At 38.3% G+C, this 18,750-nt stretch overlaps 1 protein-coding gene across 1 annotated transcript in view; it reads right to left on the bottom strand.

Moving 5' to 3' along the window:
- Positions 1-79: 79 nt before the first annotated feature.
- The window catches only part of ush2a (Usher syndrome 2A (autosomal recessive, mild)), a 222,059-nt gene continuing 203,388 nt past the window's right edge, over positions 80-18,750 (bottom strand). The window contains exons 62-73 of the mRNA XM_051868427.1: positions 17,170-17,397; positions 15,571-17,090; positions 13,776-14,097; positions 7,441-7,647; positions 7,102-7,340; positions 6,603-6,820; positions 6,286-6,462; positions 6,074-6,157; positions 5,107-5,342; positions 3,643-3,705; positions 2,978-3,187; positions 80-1,924 (exon numbers count right to left, since the gene is read on the bottom strand). Of these exons, the coding sequence (XP_051724387.1) occupies positions 1,835-1,924; positions 2,978-3,187; positions 3,643-3,705; positions 5,107-5,342; positions 6,074-6,157; positions 6,286-6,462; positions 6,603-6,820; positions 7,102-7,340; positions 7,441-7,647; positions 13,776-14,097; positions 15,571-17,090; positions 17,170-17,397 (3,594 nt within the window). The 3' untranslated portion in view covers positions 80-1,834. The remainder of the gene's footprint in view (positions 1,925-2,977; positions 3,188-3,642; positions 3,706-5,106; positions 5,343-6,073; positions 6,158-6,285; positions 6,463-6,602; positions 6,821-7,101; positions 7,341-7,440; positions 7,648-13,775; positions 14,098-15,570; positions 17,091-17,169; positions 17,398-18,750) is intronic.

The raw sequence follows: 18,750 nt of genomic DNA, 5'->3' as shown, positions 1-18,750 counted from the left end.
ACAGCTTTTTAACATTTCACATCTTTCTCGATCAACAATTGTCCAAATATAGAAGCACTTGTTTCAGCGTACAAGATACAATAACCACACAAACCTCTGATTAAACTTAGTGTAAGCTTTGTTTTACAAAAAAATAAAATAAAAAATAAATTATTGCAACAATAAATAATACTGACCATCTTTAAAAAAAAATGTACATGTAAAAATATGTTTTTATTTTTTTTTTTTTTTAGGATAGTGCCATTTCATTTTTACCAATATCTATGTGAAATAACACCACATGTATAAATATATTCACACTTTACAGGTTTAAAACAACCGATGAAGTACATCCACATGTGACATTGATGACAATTTTTTTGCAGTTTAACTTGACATTTAAGACACTTGATCCATTGGCATCATCACAAATGTGTACACACTATTGCTCAGTCTAGTAGGCACAACACCACATTTGTTATCATTTCCATTAATACAGATAGTCTAGGATATGTCTACTGGATTGACTATCTTCCTCATTCATGTGTCTGTAGAGACAGAAGAGATGGACTTCCTCTCTATGTTGGCATGAATAATTTGGAGACTCAGTTCATTAATACTTTATGATTGCGGTAATATTTCATAGCTACACATCCAGTCATAAGACTCCATTTAAAGCTATAATAATACAGTGCTATTTTCAGAACTGTTTGCTTCCTCTCTGCATCAATGCTAAGTGCATATTACAGAAAAGATTATCTATATCTGATAATAATGTACAAGAAATCAGACAAAATGAAATCTCAAAAGAAGTATAATTCCAGATCAATTCAGTCTATCTTTCAAGTCTTCACCTCTCCTAAAGTATTCATTAGGTGTTATGCAGAAACATCATGTACAAATTTTTATTTTAATTTGGAACCACTGGTAGTTCTGGCTCACTTGGCGCCAAACGTAGGGTAAGACATACATAACCAAAAAGGGGGGAAAACATTTTAACATGTACAATATTTATATTATTATATTATTGTTATATTATACTTAATTATTTATTTCATAATTTTTGCAATCATATAATTTTTTATTTATAATAATAATATTCATAAAATGTAACTAGACTTGAAAGTTTTTGACATTTGTAGCTTTGACATTTTGATAACTTTTTTATGTCCCATTGGAAAAAGGTCAGTTTTGGGCGACATAACGAGGTGTAAATAATTTCAGTTTTCAGTTTTGCAAATGATCTGCATAAAGTGCAACTTGACTGGACTCAGAAATGTAATTGTAATGGATGATTTAACAGAACCTTTTTGTACCTATAACAACACCGCAAGATAGTTATAAAAAAATAAAATAAATTGAAATTCAATTTAAAATCCACTTGGCTTAAAAATCTGAAAGATGCAAGTTTGAATGGGCATTACGCTTCTGGGTCTATGAGGAAAAGCTTGTGAGTATCTAGGCAAGTACCAAAAATGTGTGAAACCTTGAAAATACGTTATTCAAAAAGACAATTCTTTTAAACAAAAGGAATATAAATAGGTACTAAAATAAGTAATTATGATTAAAATGGAAGCCATCAGGTGATGTCAGAGGTAGTCAACATGCATGTACACTAACACATCTCTGACTAATAAAAAAAATTCCAGCATTATGAAATACAGATGATTTCTTATTACATTCCACTATGTTTTATCATGGTCAAACAAACCAATATACTGTCACTGCCTTATCTTATTGTAAGTGTGAAATTCACTCATTTACACTCATCTGCAGAATAAGTTGGAGAAAATTTCTATTCCCAAGGACACTGTCCACACTTGTAGGTGTGTGTGTGAGTTTGTGTTTGAAGGCTTTACAAGTGAGTGTCTGTAAACATGGTTTGCTCCTTCTTCACTGAGCTGTAGCTTTTAATCGTCTCCCCAAACTCCTCATCACCCACATACTGCAAAAAGATAATAGTCATTATCATCAGCTATGACAAATCCTTTCCCAGGCAAAATGACTAGGGCTAAATAAAACCGGTAAGAAAGCACAGGTCAGAAATGTTTACAGTAATATAAAAGTAAATGTAATGTGGTTTGACTTTTTACATGAAACGTTCTCACTGTACTACTTGATCCTAATTGGTCAGTTGTGGCATTCTACTGTTATATGTTACTAAACATTACTGAACGCTATAATTGACCATTGTCTCTGACAAACAATTTCCTCCACTACCGTTCAAAAGTCAGTAAGATTTTTTTTAATGTTTTTAAAAGAAATCTCTAATGTCCACCAAAGTTGCATTTATTTGATAAAAATACAGTAAAATAGTAATATTCAATCAATGCACACACCTTGTCCTCTGTTTCTGATTCTGGCACTACTGTGGACTGAGAAACGTAGACTAAAAGATGGGGAGAAGTCAAAGCCTGCCACCGTTATCATATGAGTTTTAAAGGGGTTTAAGGGGATCACGAATTTGTGTATAGATTATGGAGCTAATAACAAATTTTTTAGGGGGCAAAATGGCCTAGTGTTGCCCCTGGTGTCACATGATTCTTCAGAAATTATTCTAATATGCTGATTTGCTGCTCAATAAACATTTCTTAATTTCAATTTTGAAAACAGTTGTGCTGCTTAATATTCTTTTTTGTGGAAATCGTGATCTTGGATGAAAAGACAGTTCAAAAGAACAGCATTTAATTTAAATTATTTTTTTTTGTAACAATATTAAGTCTTTACCTTTATTTTAATGAATCCATGGTGAATGAATCCATGGTGTAAAACAAAAACTTTTGAACGGTAGTGTGTATATTTATCGTATCACTGTATAATACAATTTTATCTCAATTTTATCTCAAATCAATAATATCATATACATTTATTTATTTATTTGTAAAGTAAGCAGGGTAGTCTACAGTCAGCCAATTAGCATTAAAAAAATTAAGATATTTTTTTCTTGTAAGGGTGATACAAAGCCTTCCATGTCATGCCTTATGACAAATGATCTCACCATTCCGCTGTCAGTGCCATGCAGGTCAGCGTCCCATGGTTTCTTATCTTGAGTGTCGATCAGCTGACTAACACTCCGGTGCAAGGAATTCTGGGAGTAGGCATGGCTCAGCTGGCTCTGGCTGGGAACGCGCAGCACAGACATGCTGGCCTGATAGCTGTGGTTGCTGGTGCAGGTGCTGGTGCCTCCGATCTTAGTGTCAGTCAAACCCTGATATATCAATATAAAGCACAAATCCCCACATCACTGCACATTCACTCTCTCAATCACATGCAGTAGCGAGTCACTTAGGAATAGATGAGCAAACAAGAGGTTAATAACAATCCAACTGTACACATTCTGCATGCAATGCCAGTCGACACCAAAACAAAATCCAAAACAAATGGATATTGAATGAAATCTATAGAATCAAACATGAAAAGAAATGAGATTTTTACTGTTTTATACAACAACAAAAAAGGACATGAGTGTTCATGCAAAAGTGCAAACGCCACAAAAGACATGCATGCCTCTAGCATAAATACTTAGGTATTTGTAATTAGTATAAGAAACAGTAATAGAGAGTTTTCTTAGCAAATACCACTAATGAAGAAAAGGGCAAAACATGCCAATGCAGCAGGCCATGGTGAGAATCTATTCTGAAATACTTCCCAGAGAGCCTGTACCTCAGTGTGCATGGCAAAACGCTTTAGTGTTATACTGCAGGAGGAGTCCGGTATATTGTCAAACTGGGAAGAGGAGAGAGAGAGGAGTGCGCTTACCATTGGTGCATCAGGCTGAAGCAGAGCAGTAGAAGCATGATTAGAGCAGAGTTCAGAGGAAGGTCTCTGTAGCAGCAAGAACAGCGCAGGACAGAGAGAGTTAAAAAACACACAGCAGATTTAAAGAGAAAGGCCACAGTTTAAAGGGAGCGTATATAGGGGTATACAGTATGGTCTGTCATTGAGGCAGTTTTCACTGGCTGTATGTTCTGAATTGAACACTTGCTTATTGAAAATTGCTTAGATACTGCCTATTTTTTTTAAAAATGTATGCGAAACAGAATTCATGTATGATTTTTGTCACATGACACTGTATGCTTAATTCAGCTTCCAGGTATAAATATGGTTGAATTTTGCATGTCAACTTAATATTTTTATAAAACAATGTTAGTCTTGAGCAGCCAAATAATGAGTGAAGCAAGTGCATTGCATTGTGGGATACAATATTTAGCATATACTGTGCATATGGTAGTTATCTGGATATTTTATAAAGAAAATATGAATACTTAACACAGTATGCATACTGCATATACATTTACAATACTGTTCAAAATGTTGGGGTCGGTAAGATTTTTTAATGTGTTTGAAAGAAGTCTCTTCTGTTCACCAAGGCTGCATATTTGTTTAAAAATACAGTAAAAACAGCAAAACTGTGAAATATTATTACAATTTAAAATAAATGTTTTCTATTTTAATATATTTGAAAATGTAATGTATTTCTGTGATGGTAAAGCTGAATTTTCATTACTTCAGTCCTGAGTGTCACATGATCCTTCAGAAATCATTCTAATATGCTGATTTGGTGCTCAAAAAAAAGAGAGAAAAAGAGAATGTAGATAATATAAAGAATATAGAGAATACAATACTGAAAAAAAGTTGTGATTTTTATGGAAACAGCATTCATTCAAATAGATTTCTTTTGTAACAAAATGTCTTTACTGTCACTTTTAATACAACAATTTAATACATTCTTGATGAATAAAAGTATTAATTTATTTTCCTTTTTTTGAACTTTGAAGCTTTTGAACAGTAGTGTATAAATAGTAATAGTATGCTAATCTGAACATAGTTATTGCCTCTATGACAATGACATGGCTCTGTCTCCATCACCATACAGTAGCAGTGGGAAGAGAAGTGTTAGCACTCCCTCTTCTGGACATCTGAAGGAAATGCATGTTTCAGCTTTGAGTGTAAACATTTGTGCAAGTAATAAAATGAAAATGAAAAATAATCTGTATGCATCTTTTGTGTTCCACCTCTATAATTTAACAGACATATAAAAAACATACTTAACATACTTAATAAAATTATTAAAATTGTTAGAATGTTACAGCAAACTTCAGAGGTCTAGTATAAAGAGTCTCTCACCAAATAGGAATCATTAGGTGGATACTTGGTACTTCTCCTCTGCAGGGGCACTATTGGAGGTCTCTCTCTGATGAAGGGAGGCTTGCTTAGGGCTCTTCTCAGCACCAGACCCATTAACAGAGCCAGCAGCAACAGTCCCAGAAACGCCATAAGAATGATGAACCATAACTCGGTATAGAACTTGTATTCAGCCCCATACAAACCTGTTTTACCTCCAGAACTGGACTCCACTGCGTCTGAGGGCAACAGATGAAATGCTCGGATAAGAAAAAAAGATTAAAAACCAATACAATATTTAGTCTTAAATGGGAATTTACCAGCTACTCCATAGCTTACTCTCAATAATACTGAATAAAAGAGGACATTCTTTTATTTATTAATAATTCTTTTTAATTATAAAAAGTAAATTAATATATAGATTAACATTACGACTGCCAGTACTTTTGTATTACCTTGCAACCTTTTGTATTATGACATTAAAAATATACTGTGTATATCATATGAAACATAAAACAATTAATTGTTATATTTAATTATATATTTTCCCTATTACAAAAGAATGACCTCATTTTATATTGTATACTTGCTGCAAACGCTGTGAAACAACATCCATGTTTACAATACATACAGTATGTTCCTCATATTTTCATTTTGGTAGCTTAATGGTTCTAGAGGTTTGAAAGTAATAAAAATGTCTGCAACGAGACAACGAGGGTTGCAGCAGCCACAGATGTTTTTAGTTGTATTCATCCAGTGTGACTTAAATCATTTGTTATATTTCAATTCCTAAAATTGTTTTTAGCATTTATTTACTCGCCAAAACCAATGTAGTGAACTGAGCTTCGATGAGGATTATGAGTTTGCAACAGTGATACTGGCACAGGAACAGTGATCTCGGCTCAGACAGAATGGAGACATTGCTTGTTTTTTCCAGTCACTTTCATCTGCCAGGCCTGAGTAAACATACCTATACCGGTGGCTGTATTGTATTTAATGACAGGAGAGCTGGCGCTGCCGCTGTCAGTGGTGCAGGTAACTTGAAATGCAAAGGCTAAAGTGAAAAGAGACAAGAGAGATGGGATGGGGACCAATGAAATGTTTCATAGTAAGAGAAAAAGTCTCGCCCATGGGCCAAATCAGGCCCAAGGGGAGGTCATAGTATAATCATAGTTGTCATACTTTTATCAGAAGTGCGTGGGATGTGCAGTGAGCTGTGGAAGCCGCTGTAGATGCGCAGGTTGTTCTCGGTTAGACTGTATTCTCTCAGAGGCCCGTTCAGAGAGAAAGAGCCACTCCAGTCCAGAAACACAGTGGTAAGGTTACTGTGCACCACAAACGGCTCCTTATACTGAGGGGCTACAAAGAAACAACAAGAGAGGGGTTTCATTTATGTCCTGTAAGTGTAGAAACAATTTTTTATGAATTTCAGATGGTAAAATGAAACGGCTGGGAGGACATTCATAATTTCTGTTAGCAATAGGTAATCAGAGCCATACGTTCTTTCAGTGTGGTGATGGAGACCCAGTCAGACACAGTGCTGCCCATGTTATTGTAAGACACCACACACAGCTCATAGTTGGCATAGGGCAGTAAGCCAGTGATGTTGAAGCTTTGCCCCATCCCAAAAAACTTGATTTCCACCGGGCCAGTGGCACAAGGTACAGGGACCGGCTGCAGCGGCTGAGGACAGGATGATCGCATGTGGAGCTCACAGCTATAGGACAAACATTTATGCTTTAGTACTACCTTACCATTTGAAAATCTTTCAAAAACATTAAAATTTCTTAATTTCTTAATATGACCCTGAACTTTAGAACAGTAGTGTACATACAAACTTATAGTAGAGCTGAACAAAATTAAATATCAGCACACAATTATCTCATTCAGATTTTGTAATGACAGAAACACACTTCAGCTTTGACTATTAATACCACTGATTCAGAATCAGTGATTATATTATCATGCACAATAAATATTTTTCTGTGAGATCTGCACCTCTCAATAATGCCATTGGGCTGAAGAGGCATGTCCCACTCTACCAGAGCTGAGCGAGAGGTAAGGGCGACTGGACGTGGTGGGGACTGCTGGGCCGGGGCAGAGGCCTGGGTGCGGAGCTCACTCAAGGGGCCTTGGCTGCAGCACAGGAAACAGGTGCAGGCTTCCACGCCTACAGAATACACCGTAAAGGGCCTAAGACCATGGAGAGTCTGCTGGTGGGAAGTCCCCTCAGACAGCTCCACGCACAGATATGAAAGAGTTAAGAGTTAAAATTCTGTTAATATATATACTTCGTTGTTTATATGTATAAGGATACGTATACTGTATACTATGTACCAGCTGGTATGACTCTTTGTTTTGTGTGAAGACTCTGTAGAGGCTGACAATGCCATTTGGTTTGGTGGGTGGGCTGATGTCCACCACAGCTGTAGTGGCGTGGATGTGCAGGAATTTAGGTGGGCTCATCCCCTCTGGAGGAGCTGGACCTGTGTGACCTTGAGCCCAGGGGCTACCAGCACGACCTGCTGAGTTTACAGCCCACACCTAGATGATCAAAGTTAAACAACAAAACACATGAAATTAGGTATTCATGCTGAGCAGCATTAATTCAAGCTATAATAATAAAAAGCATAAAAAGCAGTTCAAACTGCTTCATAGATCAGAATGTGCACAAAAAGCATAAAAATGTCAATAAAAGCACAAAATATATAAAAAACACAGGAAATTGAAAAAAACTGGCATACAATGAATAAAAATAAAACACTAACTTTAAAAAAAAGCTTTGTCATTTTAAAAATGTTACACTTGGAGCTTGTCTTATTTTAATTGTCATTAAAGGCATTAAAGTTTAAATATAATATATAATGCCCCTTTTACAAGATGTAACAAGTCTCTGGTGTCCCCAGAATATGTCTGTGAAGTTTCAGCTCAGTTTCAGCTTCGGTTGCTCAATAACAATAGTGGTGGAAATTTTGATTCTTTAAAGAGATTCGTTAATTTTCAGTTGGTTCACCAAAATGATTCGTTCAGATTCGTTCACTGATTCGTTCAGTGACCATTTCATCATATTACATAAATACGCCAGCAGGTGGCGAAAAAGAGTGTCTTATGTGTTATGTCTTAATTTAACGAACGAATTTACTTGTTACAAAAAACTTTTTATTAAAATGTGTGCCTAATCTAGACCAAACTCATTAAACAAATAAAATAAGTGGTTTAGATCACCAAAGCACAAGGTTTTCTTGAATAATTAACATTTTAATTGTTTGGTCAGACATTTACACATTCATAAATCTGGGATTATGTTAAACGTGGAGTTCTGTAAGTTAAATATGAATATATTAACAAACGTATGTGCTCAGTAGCCTACCTATAACTGCGCTTTGCGTCCACTTTCTGCTGATTGCTGAACTAGATTGACTCATATGCTAAATGACCGACCTACCGGGTACACTCTCATTCATTTCATCCACAAACGAGATGTACCAGTTCGGTCATTTCGTTCATGAACGAGATCTCTCTCTCGTCTCGTTCAGACTCAAAACAGCGACTCGGTCAGTGAAGGGCGTGTTCGTTCAGTAGATCACACAGCCCGAATCGGAATGCTATTTGCTGACGTGACGCAAATGAGATCTAAACAATACTGTCACATTTCTTTGTTTGTTTTACAGTTTTTAGAGAAGTGCATGACTTGACTCAAATGTCAAAAGTCATTTTATTTAAAAGAAGAAAACTGTTAAAACATAAAACATCTATGATAATAATAAAAAATAAATACAAAATGCACACAAACCAGTGCTTACAGTGAGCATTTAACCATCAGCTTGCGTTATTACACTGTTTTCATTACAATGGTAAAGTGTACATTTCTTTCTTTGCTGCAAATATGCCAAACTACACGAGCCGAACTCTACCTGTTCTCTATCATAATCGTTCAACAACTGGTTCATTTCGTTCACGAACGAGATCTCTCTCGTTCAGACTCGGTCAGTGAAGGGCGTATTCGTTCACTGAATTCAACAAATCACATGCTCCGTCACATCTCATACTCGAAGGCTATTGGCTCGAAGTTTAGTCATTCTTTGACAGAATGAAACGGTCCACAGAGCTGCGCATGCGCTCGCTGCTAATAGCGCCGCGCTGCTGTGGAGGGAGGAATTTCAGTGAACGAGAAATATGAGTCAGTGGACTACGTGAACGAGAACGATTCGTTCACCTAAAAGATTTGTTCAAAAAGAACGATTCGTTCACGAACGTAACATCACTAAATAACAAAGCTGGAGAATCTCACGCAGCCAAATGACGATTGTCAGTAACTGTTTTCAGCCTCTTTTCAAACCGGAGTCAGACACTGATGGAGAGACTCAGGAAGATGTTACAACTTATAGAATGCATCTGGACGTTTCTGAATGGTAAGTGAATAAATTTATGTAGTTGCTGTGGAGTTGATTCAACTCATCGACTAGCATGTGCCGTCATCTTAATCTTTTGTGCAAATCCAGTGCTGAATTGACCCTTGTTTGTGAAGCAGTCCGGCGTAAAATGACGACATAGTAACAACTCTTCCTCTTCTCTCAAGCAGCCCATCATGGGTTCGCCCCCTTTGATGCGTGTTCTTGGGGGCAAGGTTTATGTAAATTTTAGGGTTTGTGACGCCACCAACCCAGGAAGAAACTTGTTGTAGTCCCTACCAGCTGTTGTTGTAGTCCTTAAAAAGCGACTTCTGTAAAAGAAAATATCTCCCTTTGCTTTGAACTTTGAGCATCGTAACTTTGCAGACGTTGTTAATGCTCAAATAGCAACATTACACACTAACTAAAGTTAAAAAAGTGAAATCATAATCAAGGACCCCTTTAATAGAACTCGGCTGTCTATGCAGTAGAAACGGAAAGAAAAAAATAATCGGTTCTACATGACTAGAGAAAAAAGGCTGTGATGCTCCCGTTTGCCAAAAACTTCAATACCCATAATGCACTTTTGATTTTGGTGCTATCCCTCTGTCAATCTGACTGTACATGGGTGACCTTTGCTAAAAAATTAACGGGGATATCTGGGTGCAGGTAAGACGGAGAAAGAGTATAAGTTGCTCATTTACATATACTACCCACATTGACTGCAGCCAACTACCAACTAACACGTGTGTTCTGCACTTGTGTGTAAGGAAATAGCTGTCTATATCAACAGGTATCAAGTCTATATTCATCATTCAAAAAGGGAAACCGAAACAAGGACTGCAGATATACAAATCGTAAACAAAGCAGCGCTTGCTTACCATTTTGAAAATCAATCATGCCGTTCAATTTCTTCATTCCAGGCGGCTCATGTTATGAAAATATTTGTGTATTGGAATGCTCAGGTAAGATTACGTACAATTATAACAGCCTTCAGTCATAATTATAACAGCCTTCATGTGCCATCTTGACTTTTTTGCTTGCTTTCATTAATTTCACTTTTATTCTCATGCACTGAACAGCCAATCAGAGTGATCGCTCTCACCGTCGGCCCCGAGGCAGAATCAACATGCTGAATTGGGCAAACTGCTGCCGATGTGAGCCTGACTAGAGCTGACATATGAAACACACTGCAAAAACTAGCCCGACAGACACCCACCGATGGCCAACCGTTGGTTGGCATTGAGCACCATTTGACCTAACAGAAGGACAATCAGATTTAGTCTCAGGCTTCAACGTAAAATATGCAGGAGGGCCCTTCGCCCTATTCTTCCTAGCCGAATATGCAAATATTCTACTAATAAATACCTTATCAGCCGTACTATTCCTGGGAACATCACACATCCACCACATCCCAGAACTAACAACAATTAGCCTTATAACCAAAGCACACTACTATCTATTGTGTTCCTATGAGTACGAGCCTCATACCCACGATTCCGATATGATCAACTCATACACCTCGTATGAAAAAACTTCCTCCCCCTAACACTAGCCCTAGTACTATGACACATCGCCCTACCGATCGTGCTAGCAGGCCTTCCCCCACAACTATAATTCAGGAACTGTGCCCGAATGCCTAGGGACCACTTTGATAGAGTGGCTTATAGGGGTTAAAATCCCCTCAGTTCTTAGAAAGAAGGGGATTGAACCCAAGGCCCTTTAAATGTTATATATAAATGTATATGTTATATATTAATTTCAGAATCCTTTGCATTTTTTACTACCTGCTAGACCACAGCTCCAACATGTAGCATTGTTTTTTCCCCTGCTGTTTGCAACAGAACAAACCTACCACCATTTTTTGGGTCGTGACCCACCAGTTGAGACGAATTGGATAGATATGCCTGAGAGAAGGAAGGAACTTTATTATGCAAAGCTACAGGTGAGTGTATTGAGATCTAACACCTATAAGACCGGATCTGATACCGACACTGGCTCTGAAGTGGCCCAGCAGACAGAACGGAGACTCAGCACCATCGTACTCTTAAAGAGGAGTCACCTTCACCTGATGGACCCACCTGGCGCCTTTTGCAAAAGGAAACTACCCATTCAACTACTTTGAGGAGTCAGTAGTCTTGCACTCTCGAAGCCCTGCTGTCGTTAATAGCCAAAACATCAGGATCCATTACAGAATCACTCCGGCCTGAATCTACATGAAAATTAAATTTCACCTTCATCAAGGAGTAAATGAACACATGGAAAGGTGAAGTAATCTTATTTACTAGACGAGCTGTTTGTATAATTACACAGGAAGAGTAGGAAAAGGTCAGCTGGGGTCACTATTTGCATGGGTAAGTAATTTGTAGATTGTCAGTTATAATAGCGGCGGCAGATGGATGTTCCTGTGGATAGGGTTAAATTAGCCTCAATAATAGGCAATTACACCGTGATCAATCCAGATGATAGATCTAAGTGGCAATACACACAGACTGCACGAGGCACCGGCTGATTTCACATTCCCATCCGAAGCCGTTCCACTGCCAAACTGACGACTAGACGTGTTGGAGCGCAAGGGGGTGATGGAGGTCTTGCGGGGTGACAGACGAGAAGGAGGGCGATCACGGAAACAGCCTCTTGTCACCCAAAAAGAGAAAAGGTCACGTTGGCAGGAAGACAGTGAGGAAGAAAGAGTGACACTTTGTGTGTGTGCCACGTTATGAATGACCACAGTACAAAGAAGTGCGATAACCTTAATTTCTCACTGATAAATCATTCCGATTCCCGGATAGGAATTTTGTGAAAAGAGATATGAGTGCTACGTTTTAAAGTGGAGTCAGCCAGGACATCTTCATGCCCTTGTATGCGGCGCAGACGTTTTATTGCCACCAAAGCACTTGCATACAGAGCTGTAATTAACGCGGGAAAATAAAACTATTTCATGAGCGAGCGCTAATGGATGTGGGTGTACGCCACTAGAGCCGAATCTGCCCGGAGACAGATCCTCATTGGCCGTGGCCACGCCCCCAGTCATGGACACGGGGCCAAAAGTTCCCTTTTCTGTTATGAGCACTAGGCTAATTAAGATTTGACATAAAAGTGTCAATAAAATATGTAGCCTCTTAACATGGGATGGGTTTGATTTCACAGGGACACACGCCCTTGTGTGAGAAAGAGTAAAACGAAACACAACAAAAAGGGACACAACTCCATGACATTAGGACAAAAACATAAAAAATGGTAGTGGTGGTAGTTCTGACTCCTTGAAACTTCAAATGGTCGAGGAACAGCATTTTATACTGTTAAATAAGCCGACATAGACATACATGACACATTCAGTATAGTTAGCAACTTCCCCGGGGAAAGCCAATAGGCATTAAAAGGTCTTTCCAATACTTGTACATTTGGGAGGCCTAACAGCTAATTCAATGGCTTCGATCGTAATCGTCAGCATTCAGCCAGGCCCAGATTAATGGCCCTGTCGCTTGTCCGTCATCACTCAGCTCCGCCCGCCAGCTGTCATAAATTACCGCTCATAAATAAGATGGAACAATCAGGCAAACTCTATCAATTTAGTCCTGATCAGCCCACGCCTCTCAAGCCTGACAGTCAAATGCTAATGTTATTTTGCTCCAAAGGCTAGGCTGTCAATTAAGAAAGGTCTTGTAAGAGGACGGTGGTGCAATGAATATAGTGAGTTAGATTAAACGCCTGTCTACGTGAATGAAAGAGTATAGATGAGCAAAACGTTAAACACAGCAGCAACAAATAATCATGCTAATTAAATATTCCTTGAGGACCAGTTTATATGGCAGATTTAATCATGTTTAGGCTAAAATGTTATGTACTATGAGAATAAGGTGTTTATATTCATTATACATCATGCATTAGAAAGACTTATAGCGGTGTTGTTAACTAAAACAAAAAATTGTTTTCATGAACTGAAATAAAGCTGAAATAAAATAAAATATAAATATTAGATTAAAACTTTAAAATCTTAAATGAAAATTATAGCTAAAAACTATTAACTATTACTAATTATTAATAAACACTAAAATTATTTAAATATTACTAAAATTACATACACTTACAGTAAGCAACAACCTAGAAATGACCCAGCAACCACTTAGAACACTTTAGCAAATAAACAACAACCCTCTGTCAGCTATCCACAACACTTAAAAAGGTATAAAAAGTTAAAATCAATCGCACCAATGATGGTCATTTATGCAATTTATAGTGTAAAATATGATTGAGTGAAATGAGAAACAGCAGTGTGACCTGGTATTCGTAGGCTGTGTAGGGCAGGAGTTTGTCATCGTGGCAGGAGGTTGAGGAGTTTCGGTACACCAGTGTAGTTGCAGATCGGCTTTCAGTGTCTGACGCATGTTTCCGGTAGAGCTCGTAGTGCAGTAATTTCCCATTTGGCTCAGCTGGAGGAGACCAGGACAGCAAAAAGACGGTCTGTATGCCCTTAGGGTTAGTTTGCAGCTCCAGAAGTGGGGCAGGTTGGCCAGTAGGGGGCGATTCAAGCGTCTGTATTGAAGACCAGTCACTAGCAGCGCAGCCTAACAGGGTGCAGGCCTCCACTCTTACCTCGTACCTGCAAAAATAAATAAATAAATAAAATAAAAATTGCAGAAATAAAAAAAATATTAAATAATGAAATAATAATACATAAATAAATTATAAATATTAAACAACCAATAATAATAATAATAATAATAATAATAATATACAAAATAAAAACAAATACAAATTGTAAAAATACAATTGTAAAATATAAGTGTACAATGCTGTTTACTTCAGTTAAAGAAGACACAAATATGTTTTATAATTGTAATCTTTTTTGATACTTTACATTTTTTTTAATTGATTTTGAATATTTAGGAATATAGTGCTTATCCTGGTAAAAACTGCTTTTATTTATCAACAGTATAGACAAAAAACAGTTTTCTCCTTCAGTAGGTCACCAGCGATGGACTGAAGGACAAAAGGGAGAGAAGAGAGGAGAGCAGGAGAATAAAGGGACGGTCATCTGAAAGAGGCAACGAGTGGCGAGTTGATAATGTTGATGAACCATTATCATCACCCCACTTATCTGGATTTTCACTTCAACATACGTATACAGCTCCTGATTTTAGTCATCCCTCATTTGAGTGCCTCCTTCTTTTGACCGTCTTTGTCTATGCCAAGGATGGAAACATTAGAAAAGGCTCAAGGTTGATTCCCTCCCCCTCTAAGATTCTCTCTCTCCTTTTCCCCCTTCTCATTTCTTTTATCAGTGTGTCTGTCTCTAGTGCAGGAACTGTAAAAGTTTGACCAGTTAATGTATATTAAGATTTGCAGTTAGACATAGTTAACAGGTATAAATAAAAAACAAAGAAACTTAAAATTGTATTTAGAGATGCTTTAAGAACTCAATCGATCCATCCATATTCAGCCCCAAAAACTCAAGCAAAAGAACTTTAGAGAGTTTTTAGAAGGTTTCATTTCATTCCTTGAAGTATCAAAAACTAAACTTTTGGGCCTGGGTAACATATCTCTGGGTACAGTAAACCACAAATATATATATATATATATATATATACATATATATATAAAATGCTATATACAGTCAAACCAAAATTTATTTAGACATCCTTGAACATTTCATTCACTGATTTAGTTTATTCACTATAGATTAAAAAAATGGTAATAAAATATGACAAGATCTCAGAGTTAAACTGTGTCAGAAATTTTTTTATCTTAATTATGTCAGATAACACTTAAGCAAAACATGGTCAGGTCAAAGTGTCTGAATAATTTTTGGCTCCAAATTTTTTATCAATTTTACTGGTAGTCCACTGTATCAAGAATTTTTTGGTATAATATGTCACAGGTACTTTATTTTGCTATCCTCACTTACATAAATGAACTATAGTGTCCTGCACCCACTAGTAAAAATATATCAAAAATGTCTGAATATTTTTAGGTTTGACTGTATATATATATATATATATATATTTATATATATAGCTATAGATATATTGATAGATAAACAGTGTTAGTGTTGCATGTAGTACAGCTTTTTTACCTGTAGTAAGGCTTTAGTGCAGTGAGGGAGAAACTCTGACTCCGAAACGCACTGTGGTGCGATGCGAAAATGAAGCGTTTCACGTTGGGCTCAGCTGGGTCCCGTTTGTAAAGTGAGTAGCTGATGATGACCCCATTAGGTCGTGCAGGGGGTTCCCACTGCACCATAATGCTGAATGGCCCTAGAGCCTGCAGTCTGGGGGGAGCCACACCAGAGGGCGCTGAAGGCTGTGTCCTGGCCACCGCTGGCGGACTGGTAGCGGCACCCTGACTGTTATTGGCAGTGATGGTGTAGCTGTACTCGACACTGGGGAGTAAGGTGAAGTCGTGGTAACGGGTGTCCATGCCAGTGTATATAAGGCTCCCGTTTCGACGGAGCTCGTACCCTATGATCACTCCATTTGGCTGGACGGGCTCTCTCCATGTGACTTCAACCGATTCAGGGCCTGTGACTTTAAGAGTAGGGGTGGGCATCCCTGAGGGTGGTGCTTCTCTGGTCTGGATTGGAATGGGCGAACTTGCAGTGCAGCCGCCATTGGTGCAGGCCGTCAAGACGAGGCTGTAGGAAATGTGTGGCTGTAGATCCAAAACTTGCACACTTAACCGTTTCCCACGGTAGATCTCCTCATTGTTAATTTTGAGAATATACACCACAATATCACCATTCTGGATGGATGGAACAGTCCACGACACATTGAATGAATAGGAAGTGATGTCAGACATCATAGGTGGCTCCACGTTAGCAGGGGCGGCTTCTAACGTCCTGATCTGCGTTGCCTCACTTGTAACACATCCAGCCACGGTGCAGGCAATGACTGCGTAACTGTAGAGAGTGTACGCGGTTAAATCCACATCAGTGTAGTTAAACACAGTCGAGTCGAAGCTGAAATGGAAGCCAACGTTGTCTCTCTGAATCCTGTACGTCAGAAGAACACCATTGGGCTCCAAAGGAGGCGTCCAAGTTACAAAGACTTCATTAGGCTTGCCCTCTATATGAGTGACAACCGGAGGAGCCAATCCTCTAGGAGGAGCTTGTTTGGTGTGAACCGTGAGCCAGGGGCTATCAGTATATCCTGCTGCATTGGAAACGCGCACACGAAACTTGTACCTGCTCCAGGGCAGAAGGCCAGACATATTAGATGAGAAGCTGTTAGCCTGGGTGTCGTTCTGGATGAACACAATCTTGGCTCTCAATGAGTCATCTTCATCACTCCGTACCCTGCCATCCTCCAGACTTACAGCCATAACCTGGTACTGCAAGATCCTGCCATTGGGCTGGGCAGGTGGAGACCAACGGAGCTCCACGCTGCGGGATTGGACCTGCTGTACCGTAGGAGCAGGTTGAGAGGACGGGGCGGCCTCCTCGGTGGTTACGCGTTGAGGTGCGGCCCTTGTGCAGCCCTTTTCAGTGCAAGCTTCAAGAACGAGCGTGTACACCGTGTACGGTTCCAGACGGCGGAATAGGAACTGACGTGCAAGGCCGCTGAACTCCAAGTTGTCCTCATTGAAGATGTTGTACATCTGTGGATATAAATATGTTAAATGATGGCAGATTCTGGAGCGTGATATTGCAATGTTACCATCATTGAGGGTAGCATACTTTGATGACTCCATTTGGAGAAGATGGTTCAGCCCACTGTAGCAGCAGTGCTCGACCGTGTTCTCTCTTCTCCACGCTGAAGTTAGCCAGGCCACTTGGAGAGGCTTCAAGGGTCCGAACAGTGGTCCAAGGACTAGACACCTGACCTGCTCCATTAATTGCCTCTAAACGCACATTATATGTGTTGTACGGCTCCAATCCAAACACATAAGCCTTAAAAATGTTACCCTACAATACAAAAGGCACAAATATAGTTAGTATATGTTATACACATACCAATATTGCTATTAATATTGATAAAATAATTAATTAAAAAATGATTTAATATTATAGAAATGATGTTTTATAATAAAAATAACTATTACTATTACTACTACTACTATTATTGTCTACAGCATACATGATGTGTATATGATAAAATGCATTATACACATTTTTCATGAATGCAGTACTCATGAATAGATCATGCAAATAAAATTGCGAAAACAAAACAAAAAAAACCTTATAAACACCTTTATTTAACCATACAAAGGCTTAAAAACAGCAATATTGAAAAGCTTAAGATAAAATTATATTTAATTTGAGGAATGCAACACTGCCAGCATCCATGCTGAATATTAGTTTTGTAAATAGATGTTTGTTTCTTTTTCATTCCTTGAAAATAAAGAATGAAATGGGGGGGGGGGGGGTTGAAACTCTGGCAGCATGTTTACAATCTGTTAGTTTATCATTAAGAACACAGTGAAGAGTGCATAAACATGATGGTGGAGCATTGGACCATGTCTCTGTGTAGATTCGTTGTGTATATGATAAAATATACACAACGCCCATATACACAACGCCCACAACGCCCAACGCCCCCCCCCCATAATTCTCACCATCAACAGTAAAACTACAGCCATCCTCGCTACTATCCCTATGCAGATTTTACACCACAATCCATTACATCGCTGGGAGGCACTGAAGCATTTAAAACAGCTACCTTTTTACGTGGTTGAAAAATTGAGAACATTTGGACTATAAACCAGCAAACATATGCACATTGTCAATAGAGACAGCTGTTTCATTTCACTTTATTTCAGCACAGAGACTTATATCCTGCCCCTAGATGGCAATGCTATCAAACACTTTCCTAAACATGGGCACCAAGACATTAACAAGCAGGCGCTCGCTCATCCAGGATACTCAAGGCAGCCATTAAAAAGCGACTAAGAGAATTGATTTTTGTTATAGATTTCCAAATAAATGTTTATGGCACAGATCCCTAAAATGGGAAGTGTTTAAGTTTTGATTAAGAGAATTGGTTATGCTGCCTTTTGGGTATGCATAGATCCACCATTCATAAAATTATCAAATTCTCACCAATATTTATACTCACAATATATAATATATTAAGAACCATTGAATATATAGGAAAACTTGAAAAAAAAAAATGGTATTTTTAAACCAGTATGTAACACGTGAACTTCTAAATGGAGGCCGAAGCAGTCAGGCTTCGAATTCTGACTTCTTGTAATTGAGGCAGAAAAAGGCCTCGCTATTTTAAACATTAAAGAGATATCAGAGTCAGAAGCACATTTA

Source organism: Ctenopharyngodon idella, chromosome 17 (genome assembly GCF_019924925.1).
Source record: "Ctenopharyngodon idella isolate HZGC_01 chromosome 17, HZGC01, whole genome shotgun sequence".
NCBI lineage: Eukaryota > Metazoa > Chordata > Actinopteri > Cypriniformes > Xenocyprididae > Ctenopharyngodon > Ctenopharyngodon idella.
This window is presented reverse-complemented; position numbering and strand designations above follow the sequence as displayed.